The sequence below is a fragment of the Hirundo rustica genome, chromosome 4, assembly GCF_015227805.2.
Source record: "Hirundo rustica isolate bHirRus1 chromosome 4, bHirRus1.pri.v3, whole genome shotgun sequence".
Taxonomy (NCBI): Eukaryota; Metazoa; Chordata; class Aves; order Passeriformes; family Hirundinidae; genus Hirundo; species Hirundo rustica.
In genome coordinates, this window is record NC_053453.1 from 10,541,093 (window position 1) to 10,556,478 (window position 15,386).

Here is a 15,386-nt window from a genome sequence, read left to right on the forward strand (position 1 = left end):
TGAGAGGTTACTACATTTAACATCAAATTACCTCCAGATTCTATAGGTGGGATAATGAAGCCAAATAGCAAATTTTCCAAACCACCTTTCCACAGTGTTAAGCCTCTTAAAAATAACTACATGTTTAATGACAGCTGCATTTTACTGAGAGACTTCAACCACAGACATGCACAATACCATGGGGCTGAAGAAGTCTCCTCAAAGGTCTGATTTTTTTAAATTTACTACATTTACAATAGCCTGAAGGAATTTCTTAGGTAATAGAGGGAGCTTCTTTGTGTCATGCTAGAGAAAGCATTTTGCCTGCACACTCTGCATGAAGAAATCAGAGGAATGGGGAACTGGAAAAGAGCAGAGCTTATGCCACCGAGGGCCAAGACTGACCCTCTTAAGAAGACAGTGGTGCACCTGCAGCATTTCCTCCATTTTCTGCAGTGCTCTGACAGAGAAGCAGGCTCCTGATGGAACAGAGATGTGGAGCTGTATTATAGCTGCAGTGAAAACTAATTGTGTGGCTCCCACCACAAGAGCTTGCAAATCCTCTTGTGGCTTTTCCTACAGAAGTTGCCTAGGCCGACAACTTTATCTCTGGACATAGACGGATCTATCAGTGCAGCACCTCTACAAGGAAACATCCCTGCTGGACATGCATCAGGTCAGAAAAAACAAGATTATCTGAGGACTAGCAAGCCAAATTAGTTCACAGTTTTGTTCTGTATTCATACATGAAGACTTCATAAACCACTAGCTACAAAATTCCAAAAACTCTCCAACTGAAGGTGTTAAGAAAAGTATTAATTAATTTAAAAAAAACTAATGCTTCTAGCACAGTTTTTACATATACTCCTGACTTCCTATCTTCTAATTTTTACTACCTAGTTACCTCCACAGAATGGATGCAAAAAGATTTCCATCAGCAATTTTAATGAAAAACCTTTCTTTCAAGCAAGGCACAAAATTTAGATTTATTTAATTTGATTAATCCGAATTTTTGTTTTACATTAAGTACAAAAACCAGCTGGAACAAAGGTGAAAATACAATTCCACAAAGTAGTTCAGTGAGATTTAAAATCATAACCAGAACCATAAAGCACAATTAAAAGCAGCCCAGGATATACAGATTGCTTACCATAACTGCTGAAAGAGCTCATAATGTATCAACATATTTAACAACCTCCAGCAATAACTTATCTCCTTTCTAATCTTTCATTTAAAATGCATTTTGCAATTCTGTACCTAACAAAGAAAGCATTAAAGAATGAGAAGGGCAGGTAAGTTTTACGTAAGCAGAGGCCTAACTTAAACACATACACAATCAAAAATTAAACAACAGAACAATGACTTCAATATTTTGAACACTTCTAAGAACATAAATGCTAAGGTAATATAGAAAAATAGCCACAAGCTCCAAGACTTATTTACTTCTCAAAGAACTTACGGTGTACTGTAGCTGCCTGAAATATTTTAACAGTTATAGAAAATTGTATCTCCAGGTTTGGTACGTTCGTGTTTTCTAGATGACAACATACATTTAAGACAACCATCAACTTATTTACAGTTAGAAGCTTATTCCTTTTAAAATCTGTATTAAAAAAAACAGTTTTGGCACTATCCCTAAGGCAACGGATGATAGGTACCTAAGACAGCAAATCACATAATGAAAGCATAACCAGAAGAAAATCATCTTTAACTTACAAGAAACTGTGGGGCTATAATTAAAGAGGAAATTAAAGAATCAGCACTTCTAACTCACTAAAACACCCTACCCAAAACACTGAAGATTCTTGCTATATGTAACAGGAATTTGCTTTAATCTCTGAAGCTCCCTTATCTTGTGGGAGAATCCAATACTTCTATGGTTGTTAAGTTATCAAACTAGTTTTATTACCAGAAAATAGCAAAAAGTTTAAGGAGAACATGAATTTATGTTTTAAGCAAGCAGAAAAAAACATTACTCTTAAGTCCAGCCTTTGCTGTCTATTTAAAACACCCCAAAAATAATTTTTCCATTCACTCCACAGAGTAAAGGCCACAGCATCAATTTTTTTTAATTGGTATGAACAGTTTGAACAACTTCCTTTTTGTATTTCCATCAGCTTCAGTGACAGCTGACCCTTAAACATCAATTTCCCAGCGTTGCCACATTTCCACTGCAAAGACTGCAAGTCTGGATTTCATAAAATGTGGATTTCATTTAAAATTTAAAATAATCTTTGCATTTATCTTAAATTTATAAAAAGATTTTTTTTCAAAACTTAAGGCAAAAAACAAGTTTATTGGTTATGTTTCTTTAAGTCTGAGAAGGTGTATGAGGCTGTTTAAATATCAAAAAAGCTAACACCATATACAGCATTACCAACAAAAGTAAAGAATAAGGCAGCATGCACCCTTAAGATGAAAAAAAAATTAATTTTACAAGATGTTTAAATAATCCCAAGGCAAAAAGTGTCTGTCTCCTCTAAGAGTATCTTCATAAAACATGGAAATTTTAGAGGAATGTTTTAGAGGACATCAAGTTACTAAAATATTCCGTTCAACGTTTATACAAATACGTTACTACAACTGTAAGTTTACATACAATCAACTGACATCTCAGTGTTAACTAATTACTTAAATTTACAAGACAAACATAAATAAAGCTGTTAAAACAGGCAAGTACAGTACTGATCTATCATTGAGCACAATGCATTTTGTACTTCTTTCACCTTGAAAAGAATCAGATTAGAATTGTGCGAAGTTGATCTCCAAACCTAAAAATAAAATAAAAAAGAATTAAGTATACCTATGTAGGTTTTACACAGCGTGGGCATATTCCAAATGTTTAAGTCCTGTTTTCAGGCATGTAATTTACTATTTAACAACCTTTTATCTGTTCTCAGAAGAGGCCACAGTCTTTAAGGTTATTTTTAATAATGACATCAGTTACAGCATCAAAAACAAACTGCACATTTTTTGTGTCTGTGGCACACGTGAAGTGAGTGTAGATTTCCTTTGTGTCTTTTCTCTTGTTCAGATCTTCAAACTGACACTGAATGTAAGCAGCTGCTTCTTCATAAGTGTTTGACCCTAGAAGAAGAAAATTGCTCAGTAAGCAGTTTTCCAACAGAGGAAGAACAGGATACACACTATCTTTGAAGGAAGGCGTTCTTTGGAAACAGTTAACTTAAAAGTGAAGAGGAGAAATCCCAGAGCCCTTGCTTTAAGATACCATTAAAAAAAACCATGGAAGGAGATCTTTTGGATGCATTTGTAATAACAAAATCTTAGCACTCAGTTCCAGGTGCAGAAATAATCTTTTCATTTACTTCAGCACTAGAGAAGTAAGTCATTAATGACCCATCACTTTCCTAGCTTAGGATATTTTGTTTCCTTCATTTAGGTTACTTGGTTTCATTTTTTGTTTTTAAAAGGTTTGGGGTTTTCCCATATTCAATTAAAGACACTTGCATACACATTTCTCCCAAGCTTTTTACCTCCAACACGCTATTTTCTGTCTGAAGTTACAATGAAAATGATACATAAAAATGCTAAGGCTTGTTAAATGAATTCATGCTCCTTTGCTGTATATTTCCTGAGTAGGCCACAATGTCAAAATGTATGTACACTCCCTGTTCAATAATCTCTCATGTACCTCAGGAATTCCTACTTCTATCAAAGTACAAAAGTAGGACAACATCAGAAATGAGAACAGGCTAAATAAATGAGCCTGAACAATTGCAGCAGTAACACGTAAATGCTATCAGTGAACCAGCATTACTTCACCTGGTTAAAAAGATTTAAGCACCATTTTATTTGTGATCCATCAAAACAACCCCCATCTTAAATTTCAGGTCATATAAATATTTTAGATGCCTAGAGTTACACAACTCCTCATGATCTGTGCATCAAAAATTAGGTGTTTTAACAAAAAAAACCCAAAAACCTTAACATCTGCACCCCTCAAATACCTGCATATTCAGGGTAGCAAATAGTGAGAGGACTTCTTTTGATTTTTTCTTCAAAAAGATCTTTCTTGTTCAGGAATAGAATAATAGAAGTGTCTGTGAACCATTTATTGTTGCAGATACTGTCAAACAATTTCATGCTCTCATGCATCCGATTCTGTAATTGAAAAAAAAAAAAGGCATCACTTTCTATTTTATCAGACTTAAGTGGTAAAATAAGGATACATATTTTTGATTACTTACAAATGAACCAGCTACGAAACTAAGTTTTTAGCAAACAAAATCACATTTTATTGCAGGGAACTATGGAGAGGCCAAGACTACCACAAAGATCACTTCCACAAGCAGGATTTAAGCAACTACTTTTTCTCATTTCCAGGTTTAAGTTCTTAATGTTTCAGAATTTTTTGTGAGTTTTGACATTTTGCAGTACAGATATTCTACAAGAATTGCTGAGTTACCTGAATTTGTCTTAACACTGATTAGATCTTCTGGAAATTGAAAATAAATTCTGCACCTAGCTGATATTCCAGAATAAGGAAAAAGTTCTACAAAGCGAGAGAATCAAGTAAGCAGGCATTTTAACTCTTACCATAATATTTAACTCTGTAGAAAAATTATCCAACATGTAAGTACTTTGGCCAAGTTCCAGTCATTTAAGTAGCAGGATGCTAGCTATGACCTTCTTTGACTATATTTGACTTGAAAGGTTTTCTTATTTCTCTTTCCTCCCCAAATTATATTTTATAGAAAGTTGCAGAACACAAGGAAGAGCACAAGAGTCTGTTAATGATTCACATACAGAGGTAAGCATCACTTCAGACCACTCAAGATAGTAAAATGCACCCTGTGCACAGTGACACGGAAGGAGTAAACTCTTGAAAGAGGAGAAAGGAGCCGAGGGTGTTGGAAAGGAAAAGGAAGAGAAACATTTCTGCAACTAAGACAAGAGATTGGAGAAACACGGTTAGAAAGAAACAAAAACTGAAGACTGAGGAAGGAAAGGAAAACAAAATGTGGTAAAGCAGATACAGGTAAGTAAAAAAAAATTCTTACTATGTACTTCTAGTATCCATAAAGAGACTAAAACGTGTATTAATGACAATGTATCCTCATTAATTTATGCTTCATTTAAAACATGAGAAGTGTAGCTATTACTATTCCTTCTGAGAATATGAGGAAATACTTCAGAACCCAAAAGCATGAATTCTACCACCATTTCACTGAGACCTTTTGCACAAACCCCACACATCTTATAAAGCAGTATTACTTCAAAAGACCCATTTATAGCTTTCCTTCCAAGCTTAGCTTCTGTCCAACAACTATTCCCTTCTTCAACATTACGGTACTTGCCATTTCCTCGTCTTCAGCCAAGACCAAGTCATAATCACTTAGTGCCACACAAAAAATAATTGCTGTAACACCCTCAAAACAATGAATCCATTTCTTCCGCTCTGATCTTTGGCCTCCAACATCAAACATTCTGCAAAACAGACGTAAAAAACAGTAAATGAACTTTGGAATTTTTAGCTTTCTGAATATTAACCAACAAAATCTGGAATTATCAGCTCTGTAAGCCTGAGAACCACATCTTAAAAAGAAGGCAAAAACCCCTGTATCATTACTATTTTTCTTAGTATAGACCTCAATTTTAATAAAGCCTTAAAAGTCTTCCTTACTTTTTAGAGAACACAAGAAAGTATAAGATTAAAGATGAACAAAATTAACTATTTACAGTATTATATTTCATTAACAAAGTTAATTGTAACCTGTATAAAATAAAAACATACAGTTAGCTTTACTAAAAAGTCTACCATAATAAAAGATACTGATCAACAATGTGGACTGTCAGTTCTGGTGAGGTTTATGTCCTCTTTCTTCTAAGTCAAATTACAACTTAAATTTATTCTTCAACTGGCCATGTTTAAATGGGATATTTTTAAGAGATTATCATGGAAGAAAAAATAAGCATTATATAGTAAAAAGAATCCTCATTTTCCCTCCAATAAATGCATTTTTTGAAATGCAATTAAGTCTTGCATTTGACACACTTACCAAAGCTGACTTGTGTTTTTATTATTCCCCTTTCCTGTTTTCCAGGAGTTGTAAGATTGCAAGTATAGGGCAGGTAAAAACCCCTACCGATTTAATGTTAGTGCACTACAGAAACACTGTAAATTGCACTTGAAGGGATTCAATTACAGTTGTTATTTTTAGATATCTTCAAGTGTTCCAAGTTGCTAGGTTTTAATTTGAAAAAAAAAAAAAAATAGGTAGAGAAGGAAACAAATTTTCTAAGAAAAAGAAAGACCCTTTGCTTTCTCATGGAAAACTGTCAGAAACACTGTAACCTCTAACAAGGTCTTCTACTTGGGTAAAATACTGCAGAAGTGACAATGCTCACTGCCCTTTTAATGTTCTGCCTTGAGATAATGCCACGTTAAAAACACTTGAAAGATTATTCCTGCTGAAAAAAGGATTCCTTAGAGGTGCTCCTTTACCTTCAGAAAAATCTTTGAAGGGACATCTCTGGGTATCACCCTATACAAATGTGAGCCAGCCACCCTATACAAATGTGCTCCTACTTAGTTCTCAAATGATTAGCATTGGCTGTAACCATAAAACATATTCTGTACTTGTATATCTTAATTCATCCCTTAAACTTTTAGAAGCAACTACTTCTGTCAATTCTAATGCTATGCTTTATAACTTTTTACTGAGACCTGATTTTCTATAAGAATTAACACATCTACAAAAATAGTGTTCTTTGAACACAACAGTAGTTAATAATCAGACTCAACTTTTGGACTAGTCTATAGAAACAGGATGAAGATGACTTGCTATTTGCATTTTGGATTGAATCAATAATCAAACTATGCTAATTGCTTTATAGAGAAGCAATTGAATTGAGGCTCAACCTGAAGCAATCTAAATTGCTTTATAGAGAAGCCTTGAATTGAGGCTCAACCCGAAGGAATCTAAACACACACAGAAGAACAAGAAAAGATAATGAAAGAAATTGATCCTGTGCAGCTAGTCATACTTACGTATCCTTGTCTTAGTATTATCGAGCCTTTCATGTGATTGGATCTTAAAAGTTCTTTTCAAGGTTATGTAAGAGTGTGCTTCAAGCCCTCCCAATAACTCATTAAGCCTATTGCCTAAGGCACAATTACAGGTGTTTGAATGTACAACATTACAGATAAATAATTCCCCAGGCCTGGCTCAAAGACACATTTTACAGAAGTGTAATCATATGGTTTTTGTAACAGTCCCAATAATCTGTACAGACTGGACCTATCTACAGTAGGGAACAAGAAACAATAGCAAGTAAGTGAAAAGATGGAGAGCTCCTGACAATCCTGAAGTCCTCTCTTCAGGCTTGACCAAGTACTACTCTCTTTAGGTTCGCAATAGAATTATTACCATTTATCAGCTATTCTTTTGTGGATTAATACAAATTTTGTATTCTTAAAACCCAAAAGAAGGTAACAAAACAGATTTCCACAGTACTGATTTTCCTAAAGTATCCTTATTTCAGTATTCGCCATGCATTTCCATGAGAAAAATATTTTCCATGAAGATACTAAGCAAATATATAATATAGACATGCTGAACAATTTCTGCAGAATCTAAGTTCATATTTAATGTGTGCTTTACTGAGTTTTCTTCTCATTCTTCCTCATCAGGAGGAGGTAGAGTACACTGATGGCTAACACTATCTTGTGTTTTCACTCTGAATGCTGCACGTGCATCAGGGCAAGCTTTTTACAAGAGCACATTGTGAGAGGACAAGGGGGAACGAGTTCAAAGTGAGTTTAATTTTATATTAGGTATTAGGAAGAAATCCTTTACTGTGAGGGTTGTGAGACACTGGAACAAATTGTCCAGGGAAGTTATGGATGCCCCCTTCCTGGAAGCATTCAAGGCCAGGCTGGTGCTTTGAGCAAACTGGTCTAGTGGAGGGGGTCCCTGCCTACTGCAGTAGGGTTAGAACTGGATAATCTTTAAGGTCCCTTCCAACCCAAACCACTCTATGATTTTATGTCTTTAGACATAAAATGCTCAGAATATTATCATTATTGTCTAAATCTTGCACCACAGAAAATATAAGTTACAGTCTTTCATATCTAAAATACTACCTTAAAGTATAGGACATATTTGAATTCATCTCTTTGGGAGAATGTATTTACTGTTTCATACAACATCAGCAAACTCTTCTAAGCTTCCAGTTCTCCAACAGAATTAGAAACAAGAATCCAACAGAACAGCTATTTAACATGGCAGAAAATGCAGTATTTTGTTTTGAGATTTAATTTATATCAAAAGTATCCTTACAAAACATTTTCAATATAACAAAAAAACTTATTGGAGCTCCAACAGCTCTCACATGCCTTCAGAAAATTGAGTCAAACACAAGTTTGGTTTTTTTGTTCCCTATAAACAGTGGGGGGAGATAATCAAACTTGTGGTTATACAAATTTGTTAAATTACACCATTGAATGCTATATTCCATTATTTTAGGAACTTTGATGGAAAGATAATCATGCAGCATGATTTACATACTTAAAATGAAGATCTTTGAAAGTGAAGTGAGTTTCCACTATTCCTGTAGTTTTCACTCTAGTCCTGAGAACATCCTGTTGAGTTGGAATGTAGCTGGTTTGTGCTATCCTGTCCAAGTCATTCAAGTAACTAAAGGTAAAAATAAACACTGCTTTCAGTTATTCACAAAACAGCAACAAAATAATTACAAAAAATTACAGAAATTCTAAGTCCATTCTTTACAGTGTGCCTGAATTTTATAAAATAGCTTTCTCTGAGACAAGACACAGTATTCTACTCAAATTTCCAAGTTTTTTCAAAATAAGCTTTTGAGACACAGTGATATTTCATCCTAGATGAAAGAAAACTTACGCAATTTATTCCACTACAAAGAATTCTTCTCTAGAAATTCCAAAATGCAAACATGGTTCCATAAACATCAATGTTATTGGCACTAATTAAAACACCTTCATCTTTGCAGCCTACTGAACTGCAGGTTACTTTGAACCATAAAAAAAACCAAAATCACTTCATTTGATAACAGATATGAAAAGAATAACTCAGTGCTTTGGCCAGAATTAATGTGTCTAAGAAAATGCCTAATATATAACAATTAACTTTCTATTAGGAATTCCTAATTGCACATATTTTTTACAATCAGTATGCTTTCATTGCCAAAATCCTTGCAATGTAGGCCAAGTCCAGTGTTTCCAAAAAACTATACAGCTCTTACTTGTACTTTTCCCATAGTAAATAGGGAAGGCATTGTGTTCTATTTTCTGCATAACAAGAAGTTAACAATTTTCCAGCTACATTTATATGGCCAGAAGAACAGTTTTCTTATGAAACTTGAGTAATGGTTGCTTAAAACAACAAAATAGTGCACAGGAGGTTACCACAGGAGAATATGGGAATCTCCAAAAGAAGTGTCCCATATGGAAAAAAGTTTATAAAACTGAGAGACAACTTTAAGCGCTACAAAATATTTTGGAATCACAAAAAATTGCACTACAAGGCAGTATCACTGCTATTGCCACTATTTACCATCTTATATCTCCTTCAGTAGATTCCTTTCTTTGACTGACTTACCATTATTCACTGTCACACTACCTTATTTTTGCCTTCCTAGTTCCATAATATCTTATTTTCTTACTGAAGTGCCCTAGCATAAAAGATACATTCTAATTGTTTCTTGGCTCAACATATTTCCAATGGAGACCATTAATCAACAATGAAAGCATAGCAATGTTGAAATAGGAAAGAACTCTATTACGAAAGAAAGTATCCTTGGTAATACAGATACAGATCATGTCATCACATTTTTTGGACACAATCAGATACTTTAGTTGTGCTTTTGTAATAAAAAACCTATTAAAGAACCTTAAATCAATTTTTGTCTTCTTTAAGGGAGTGAAATACCTAGTCAGAACATGACAAGTTCATAATTACACTACAACATTTCCTTTCCAGCCTCAATGCTTTGCTGCCGGGTTATGACCTAGGCAGACACTATCTTTTTCCAGATACTTCTGTGGTTTCCATCTATTTTGTGGGAGTAGAATTTGTCAGAAGATTACACCTCATACTTTTCAGCTACTAGTTAGAAGGCAAAGAGAATCTTGTCACGCTGTACTTACTACGCAGCAGAGTCATTGAGCTGGTATTCTCGAGATCTATTGAAACAGGCTTGAACCCCACTGTCTTTCCACAGTCTCTTGATAACTCCCGCAAGCTCTGAAGTCATAAATCCTTCTTCTGCTGCTCCAGCCAACACAAAGAGCTGACGAGCATCATCCTTCAGGATGTAAACACAGGGTGAAGAGAGAAATATTGAGAAACACAACAGAAGTATTATCACCTAAGAACTAGATTCAGCAAATGCATTACTTAACCTGGTAAATGTGAATGTAACCAAACAAGAATTTGTGAAAGAAAACAATTTATTTTAGTGTTCTGCATTGGATATTAATTCCCACATTTTTCAACAACAGAAAAAGACTAGCAAATTGAATTTATCATTAGCTGATAAAGCTTCTGGTCTGTTTATAACTTGAGGGAGGTTTTTATAAACAGAAGTAGTAACATTTTGTGCTCAAACCTAAAGTTAGCCACATTTGCTCATAAAATACCACATACAGGATAAAAATACAAATTAGACCCTTCAGAAGGGTAGCTGTATATTGAACAACTAAAGAAAACACATTAATTGCTTAATTTTAATTAATTACACTACTTTGAAAGTGACAAATAATCACTTCTTTCTAAATCATGTATCGGGAATTAGAAAAACACTTCAAAAAACCTTTTCACATAAATCAGCTACAAATATCCATTGCCTTAATTATTCTACAGAGACCAGGTTCTCTTGATAAATGCAACATCAAGCAATCACCAAGATTTTTAAGAGCAAATGCTGGATTTTAAAACTATATATAATAACTGGCTTTGAGTGTAAGACTAATGGAGTGCAGGATGTAAAATCACCATTCCTCTTTTATCAATATTTGGCCAGTTGACCAGAGACATCCAATTTTGACTGAGAAACAAAACTTAGTATTTTATTTTCTAAAGTATTTCTATTATATTTAGACCTGTAAAGCACTAAGGGAAAGAGAGCAAATGGGTATAGGGAAGACCCACATTAGTACACTCCTGTGCGAAGCTGCTTGACCTTGATTATTAGCAGAACATGATTCGATGCCAAGGTAAGTCAGCCAGAAAAATCAACTTGTAACTACTACCCACAGCATGTACTGTTTGTCCAGCAATCAAAAGAAAGAGAACAATGAATTTGGAAAGGAGGAAGGAGAAAAGGGAGACTCAGACATGTCAGGTGGGAACTGAAAGTATTTCAAGAAAGAGGAGGATTTTAAAAGGCAACATATAAGGTTATTCTCACACAACAGTAAGTGAAGACACACATGAAAATCTGTAGAAAAATCTGTCATTTTGCTGTTCCAATACTAAGCTAAGTGAGGGAAAAGGAGCATTGTCAGGATAAGCACAGGAAGTAGTCCACTAAAGATACTGTCCACTGTAGACTTAAATAATCAAAGATTATGTGAGCTAACAGGGAAATTGTTTACAGATGGATTGGGCAATACAGAATTTCAGAGGTTGAAAACTAAAGGTTTTCAGTTCAGTGAACTCCAGTCAAACTTGAAGAGATTTAAACATTATATATGTACATTTGTAGGTATACATATGAAGAACAGGTTGTTGATGTATAGTTAAAAGTGCCTTTTGAAAGCTAGAGTAGGTTGAAATCTAAAAGAACATTCATCAAACAAAAATACTGATTACTATACGTACACAGAACAAACTGTGGACAAATAATAAAAATTTAATAGATTGCACTAATAACTACATACAAAACCCAGAGCTGTAAAGATCAAAGGGTTGGATAGTCAGATTTCATGGGCTTTAATTTGAACACTATGCCTGCACAAAAGAAACCTGAATAACAGTTCTGGTCTTGAATACTGTCTGTGGATGAAAATGCAAAGACCTACAACTCACAAAAGCAGCAGATCTATAAGAAAAGACAATATATTAAGACACATGATGGAAACAGCTTAGAAACTGACAGGTTTTGTCACAAAAGAAGATGACATTTTATAGCTAAGATGGTCTGACTTTCATGTATCTCTACAAGCTCTCAAACAGGGAAGTGGGGAAAGGGAAGGTAGAACAAAAGAATTGATTTCAGCTTTTTAAAAGGCCAAACATGAAAATGAAAAATGGTGTCTGTTACCTCATCTTCCTTCTCCTAAAATGGCAACTACCACAGACACCACAAGCGAGGCAGTATGCAAGATCAAGTCCTATTTTCATTACTAATCAATGCTAATTACTTTCCTTTAGTTATACTGAAATATGGTAGCTTCCTCTACAGGTGTCACTTCTTTAACCAGATTCCATACATAAGGTAACATTAAAAAAAAATAATTTAACCATCTCTCCAACTAGTGCAAATTTCAGAAAGTTGTCCACAGTCCCTTGAAGCACATTTACTAAATGCTTCTCAAAACACAGTTTCTACTTAAACTGTCCTGTAGCACAGAGGACGATACACCAGATTTACAACTGACCTGCTGGTATTATCTGTACTCCCTTGATTCAATAAATTGAAAAAAGAGAACATTCAATTCACTGCTCTGCCACTAGTCTTACGACAGAAATAAGAGTATGTGATTTTCAATGAAACCTCACCCCATCTAAGTAAAACCCTCAGAAATTTAAGAAAAATAATCTGAATGTAACAGTTTACACCATTACACCAGGAGTTACAATTTTGAGCTATTTTTCCCACAAAAGACAACAAAATTAAAACAAAATTGGAAATAAGTGAGGTATAAACATACTACTACTAACATCTAGTGCTAATGTTCCCCTGGATAAAAAAAAAGAATTTGGACCACCAAGACCTGACTAAGTACAAAGGGATGGACTGCTATTTTAAGATTGTTCACACTTGTTGACACAAGTTTGCCTCATCATTTATAGAGCTTTCTGAAGTGGAGAAACTCAGATGACTTAAAACTGACATCATATATAACATAGCCCTCAAAATCTTCTTGTTAGTCATTTTATCTGCTAACACCTAAATTTACTCCTCCTCCGTTTTCTCTTACTACGCATTTAGTAACATAAGTCTACCATCTGCCTCTTTCCAGCATTAACTATCAGACTCCAGAGAGGACTACACGAACACTGAATTAGCAAACACTGAAATACTCTTGGTGCTTTGGAAAACTTTGGTCTTAAGGGCACGCTATATCAAACATGAGAGCAAATGTAGAGAGGAATAACCAATGAAATTGAAGCTCTTACTAGTTATGCTTGCAGCTGAAGAGACTCGGGTAGAATTAACATATGTACACAAAATAATGGCAATAACTGGCTGTCAATCAGATTTAGACTTCAGATCTAACTTCATGACTCACTATACATAATTCTACAAATGTCTTCCTTATGACAACCATACATACTGCATTTCACAAGGTTACTGAATGAGTACTGTCTAACAATTATAAACTGTTTTTCAAACAACCAATAAAATCTTGAAGACTGTCAAGAATGAAGAATCTACATACTGTTTTCTTATTTTTTAAAACCCTCCTCTCCTCCCAAACTGTAATTCCACCTTAAAGTGATGGAAAGAACTTATGACAAAATATTCCTCTGACTACCTTACATATACTTATGAACATGTTCATAAACAACAAAATCCTTCCTCCATCTTTTCAGTGAGACAGCGACAGTGTGGCAAGTTCCAGCTTCAAAACCAGTACTGGCAAGCATTCCACACTGTGACTGATTTCTGTGGGGAGGAGATAAAAACATATATCCTGAACCAAGTTTAACTGTTGTTCAGAGTAACTACTCTGGGGATCAATTTCAGCACTGCAACACAGACTGTATAGAGTCTTGTAATGAGAGAACAAGCAAAAACAGGGAAGCTAAGCATTTTACAGATATTCCAAACATCTCCCTGACTGACCAGATGTGGATGTAATCAGGGTCACCACAGGTAAGAGCACAGGATTAGGACTGGAGATACCAATAGGTGGGATGGCAAATAAACTCATCAGAGCTTTGCATATGGGACATTAGATGAAGTAAGATGGAAAAGGTACAGAAAAGTTTAGGAAAGGGTTTCATTGCTTAGCAAAAATCCCAGGATTAGTATCAGGAAAAAATGGGATCGCAGTAGCAGGTCCATACCTGTGTCTCTGAGCAAAATAAAGTCCTCAGCACTGGAAATCAGTATGAAACAGGATCCAGCTCAGAGGCTGGCAATGTTTCAGGCACTACTATGCCTATGACCTAATAGAGAGGTGCAGGCAGTACAGTACAGAAGTAGCTAGATTCCTCCCTATTTAAGCTGTGGTTTTTAAGATGTCTAACTTAAATGACCTACCTAATAGCCCACAAGTCCATACAAACAGAGACATGATGTGGACTCCTTAAGATTCAGATGTTTACTTCTCCAAATTTAGACAGAATTCAGAAATTAGTATCTAAACCAAATAGTTGTAAATCAACCCAGTGCCGACTGCTCCACAGGTCACCTTGCCATGAAAAGACCAAAGGCATTTAGTTATCAAACACAGTATCTCACAAATATTCTGAAGGAAATAGTATGGATATTTCAGCTGTATGTCTGTATGTGTACTCCAATACTCACAGCCCTGATTGGATCACCAAAGTCTATCTTCAACCTCCCCATTGCTCTAATGATAGCAATAATGGACTGAATGGTGTTACTGTAGACAACAGCTTTATACTGTTTACATTCTTCTTCTGAATAGCCAGCTTCATGGATAATCCTATGGAAGAAAAAAAAAATAAATTCTCTATTCAAATGAAAAAATATTCCTTTATCACAGTATTTCACCACACTTACTTCATTTGCTTGACAATTGTGCTTTTCCCCGATTCACCAGCTCCTGAAAAATAAATGTGTGAAAATTCAACATTAGGCTTATACTAATTTTTGAAAATACATTTTGATTCTACACTTCATGTATCTAACCAATACAAAAACCTTCAACAGGTAAAAGAACATATTACAAATTGATTTGTAATATAAAAGTACACCTTCAGCTGGAAATTGCAAAATCAAGCCATTTTAAAAACAAATCTCAGTTCTAAAAAGTTTTTTCCTTTTACAGAAGTGAGCATAATCTTTACATAGTCTGCTGATGTTTCTAATGCAAACAGATGATAAGTTGCTCAACATCAAAGGGATCTAAAGCGCAATTCCTTTAACTGCCTTTTTAATCAAAACCTGACCAAAATCCATTCTTCACATTGTATTAATGTATTCCACGTTGCAAATGAACACCTTAAAATACTTCAAGGCTTTAGTCCTTGTAACCCTCTTTTGACCCT

General features: G+C 34.8%; 1 protein-coding gene across 2 annotated transcripts in view; it reads right to left on the minus strand.

The window, feature by feature from the left end:
• Positions 1-939: 939 nt before the first annotated feature.
• Positions 940-15,386, minus strand: part of GNAI1 (G protein subunit alpha i1) — a 33,442-nt gene continuing 18,995 nt past the window's right edge. The window contains exons 2-9 of one of the 2 annotated variants that reach the window (XM_040061414.2): positions 14,899-14,941; positions 14,680-14,821; positions 10,127-10,284; positions 8,511-8,639; positions 5,298-5,427; positions 3,948-4,101; positions 2,863-3,066; positions 940-2,750 (exon numbers count right to left, since the gene is read on the minus strand). In XM_040061414.2, coding sequence (XP_039917348.1) covers positions 2,876-3,066; positions 3,948-4,101; positions 5,298-5,427; positions 8,511-8,639; positions 10,127-10,284; positions 14,680-14,821; positions 14,899-14,941 — 947 coding nt within the window. In that variant the 3' untranslated portion in view covers positions 940-2,750; positions 2,863-2,875. Of the gene's footprint in view, positions 3,067-3,947; positions 4,102-5,297; positions 5,428-8,510; positions 8,640-10,126; positions 10,285-14,679; positions 14,822-14,898; positions 14,942-15,386 lie in introns of both variants that reach the window. The other variant, XM_040061413.2, reaches the window with a different exon arrangement.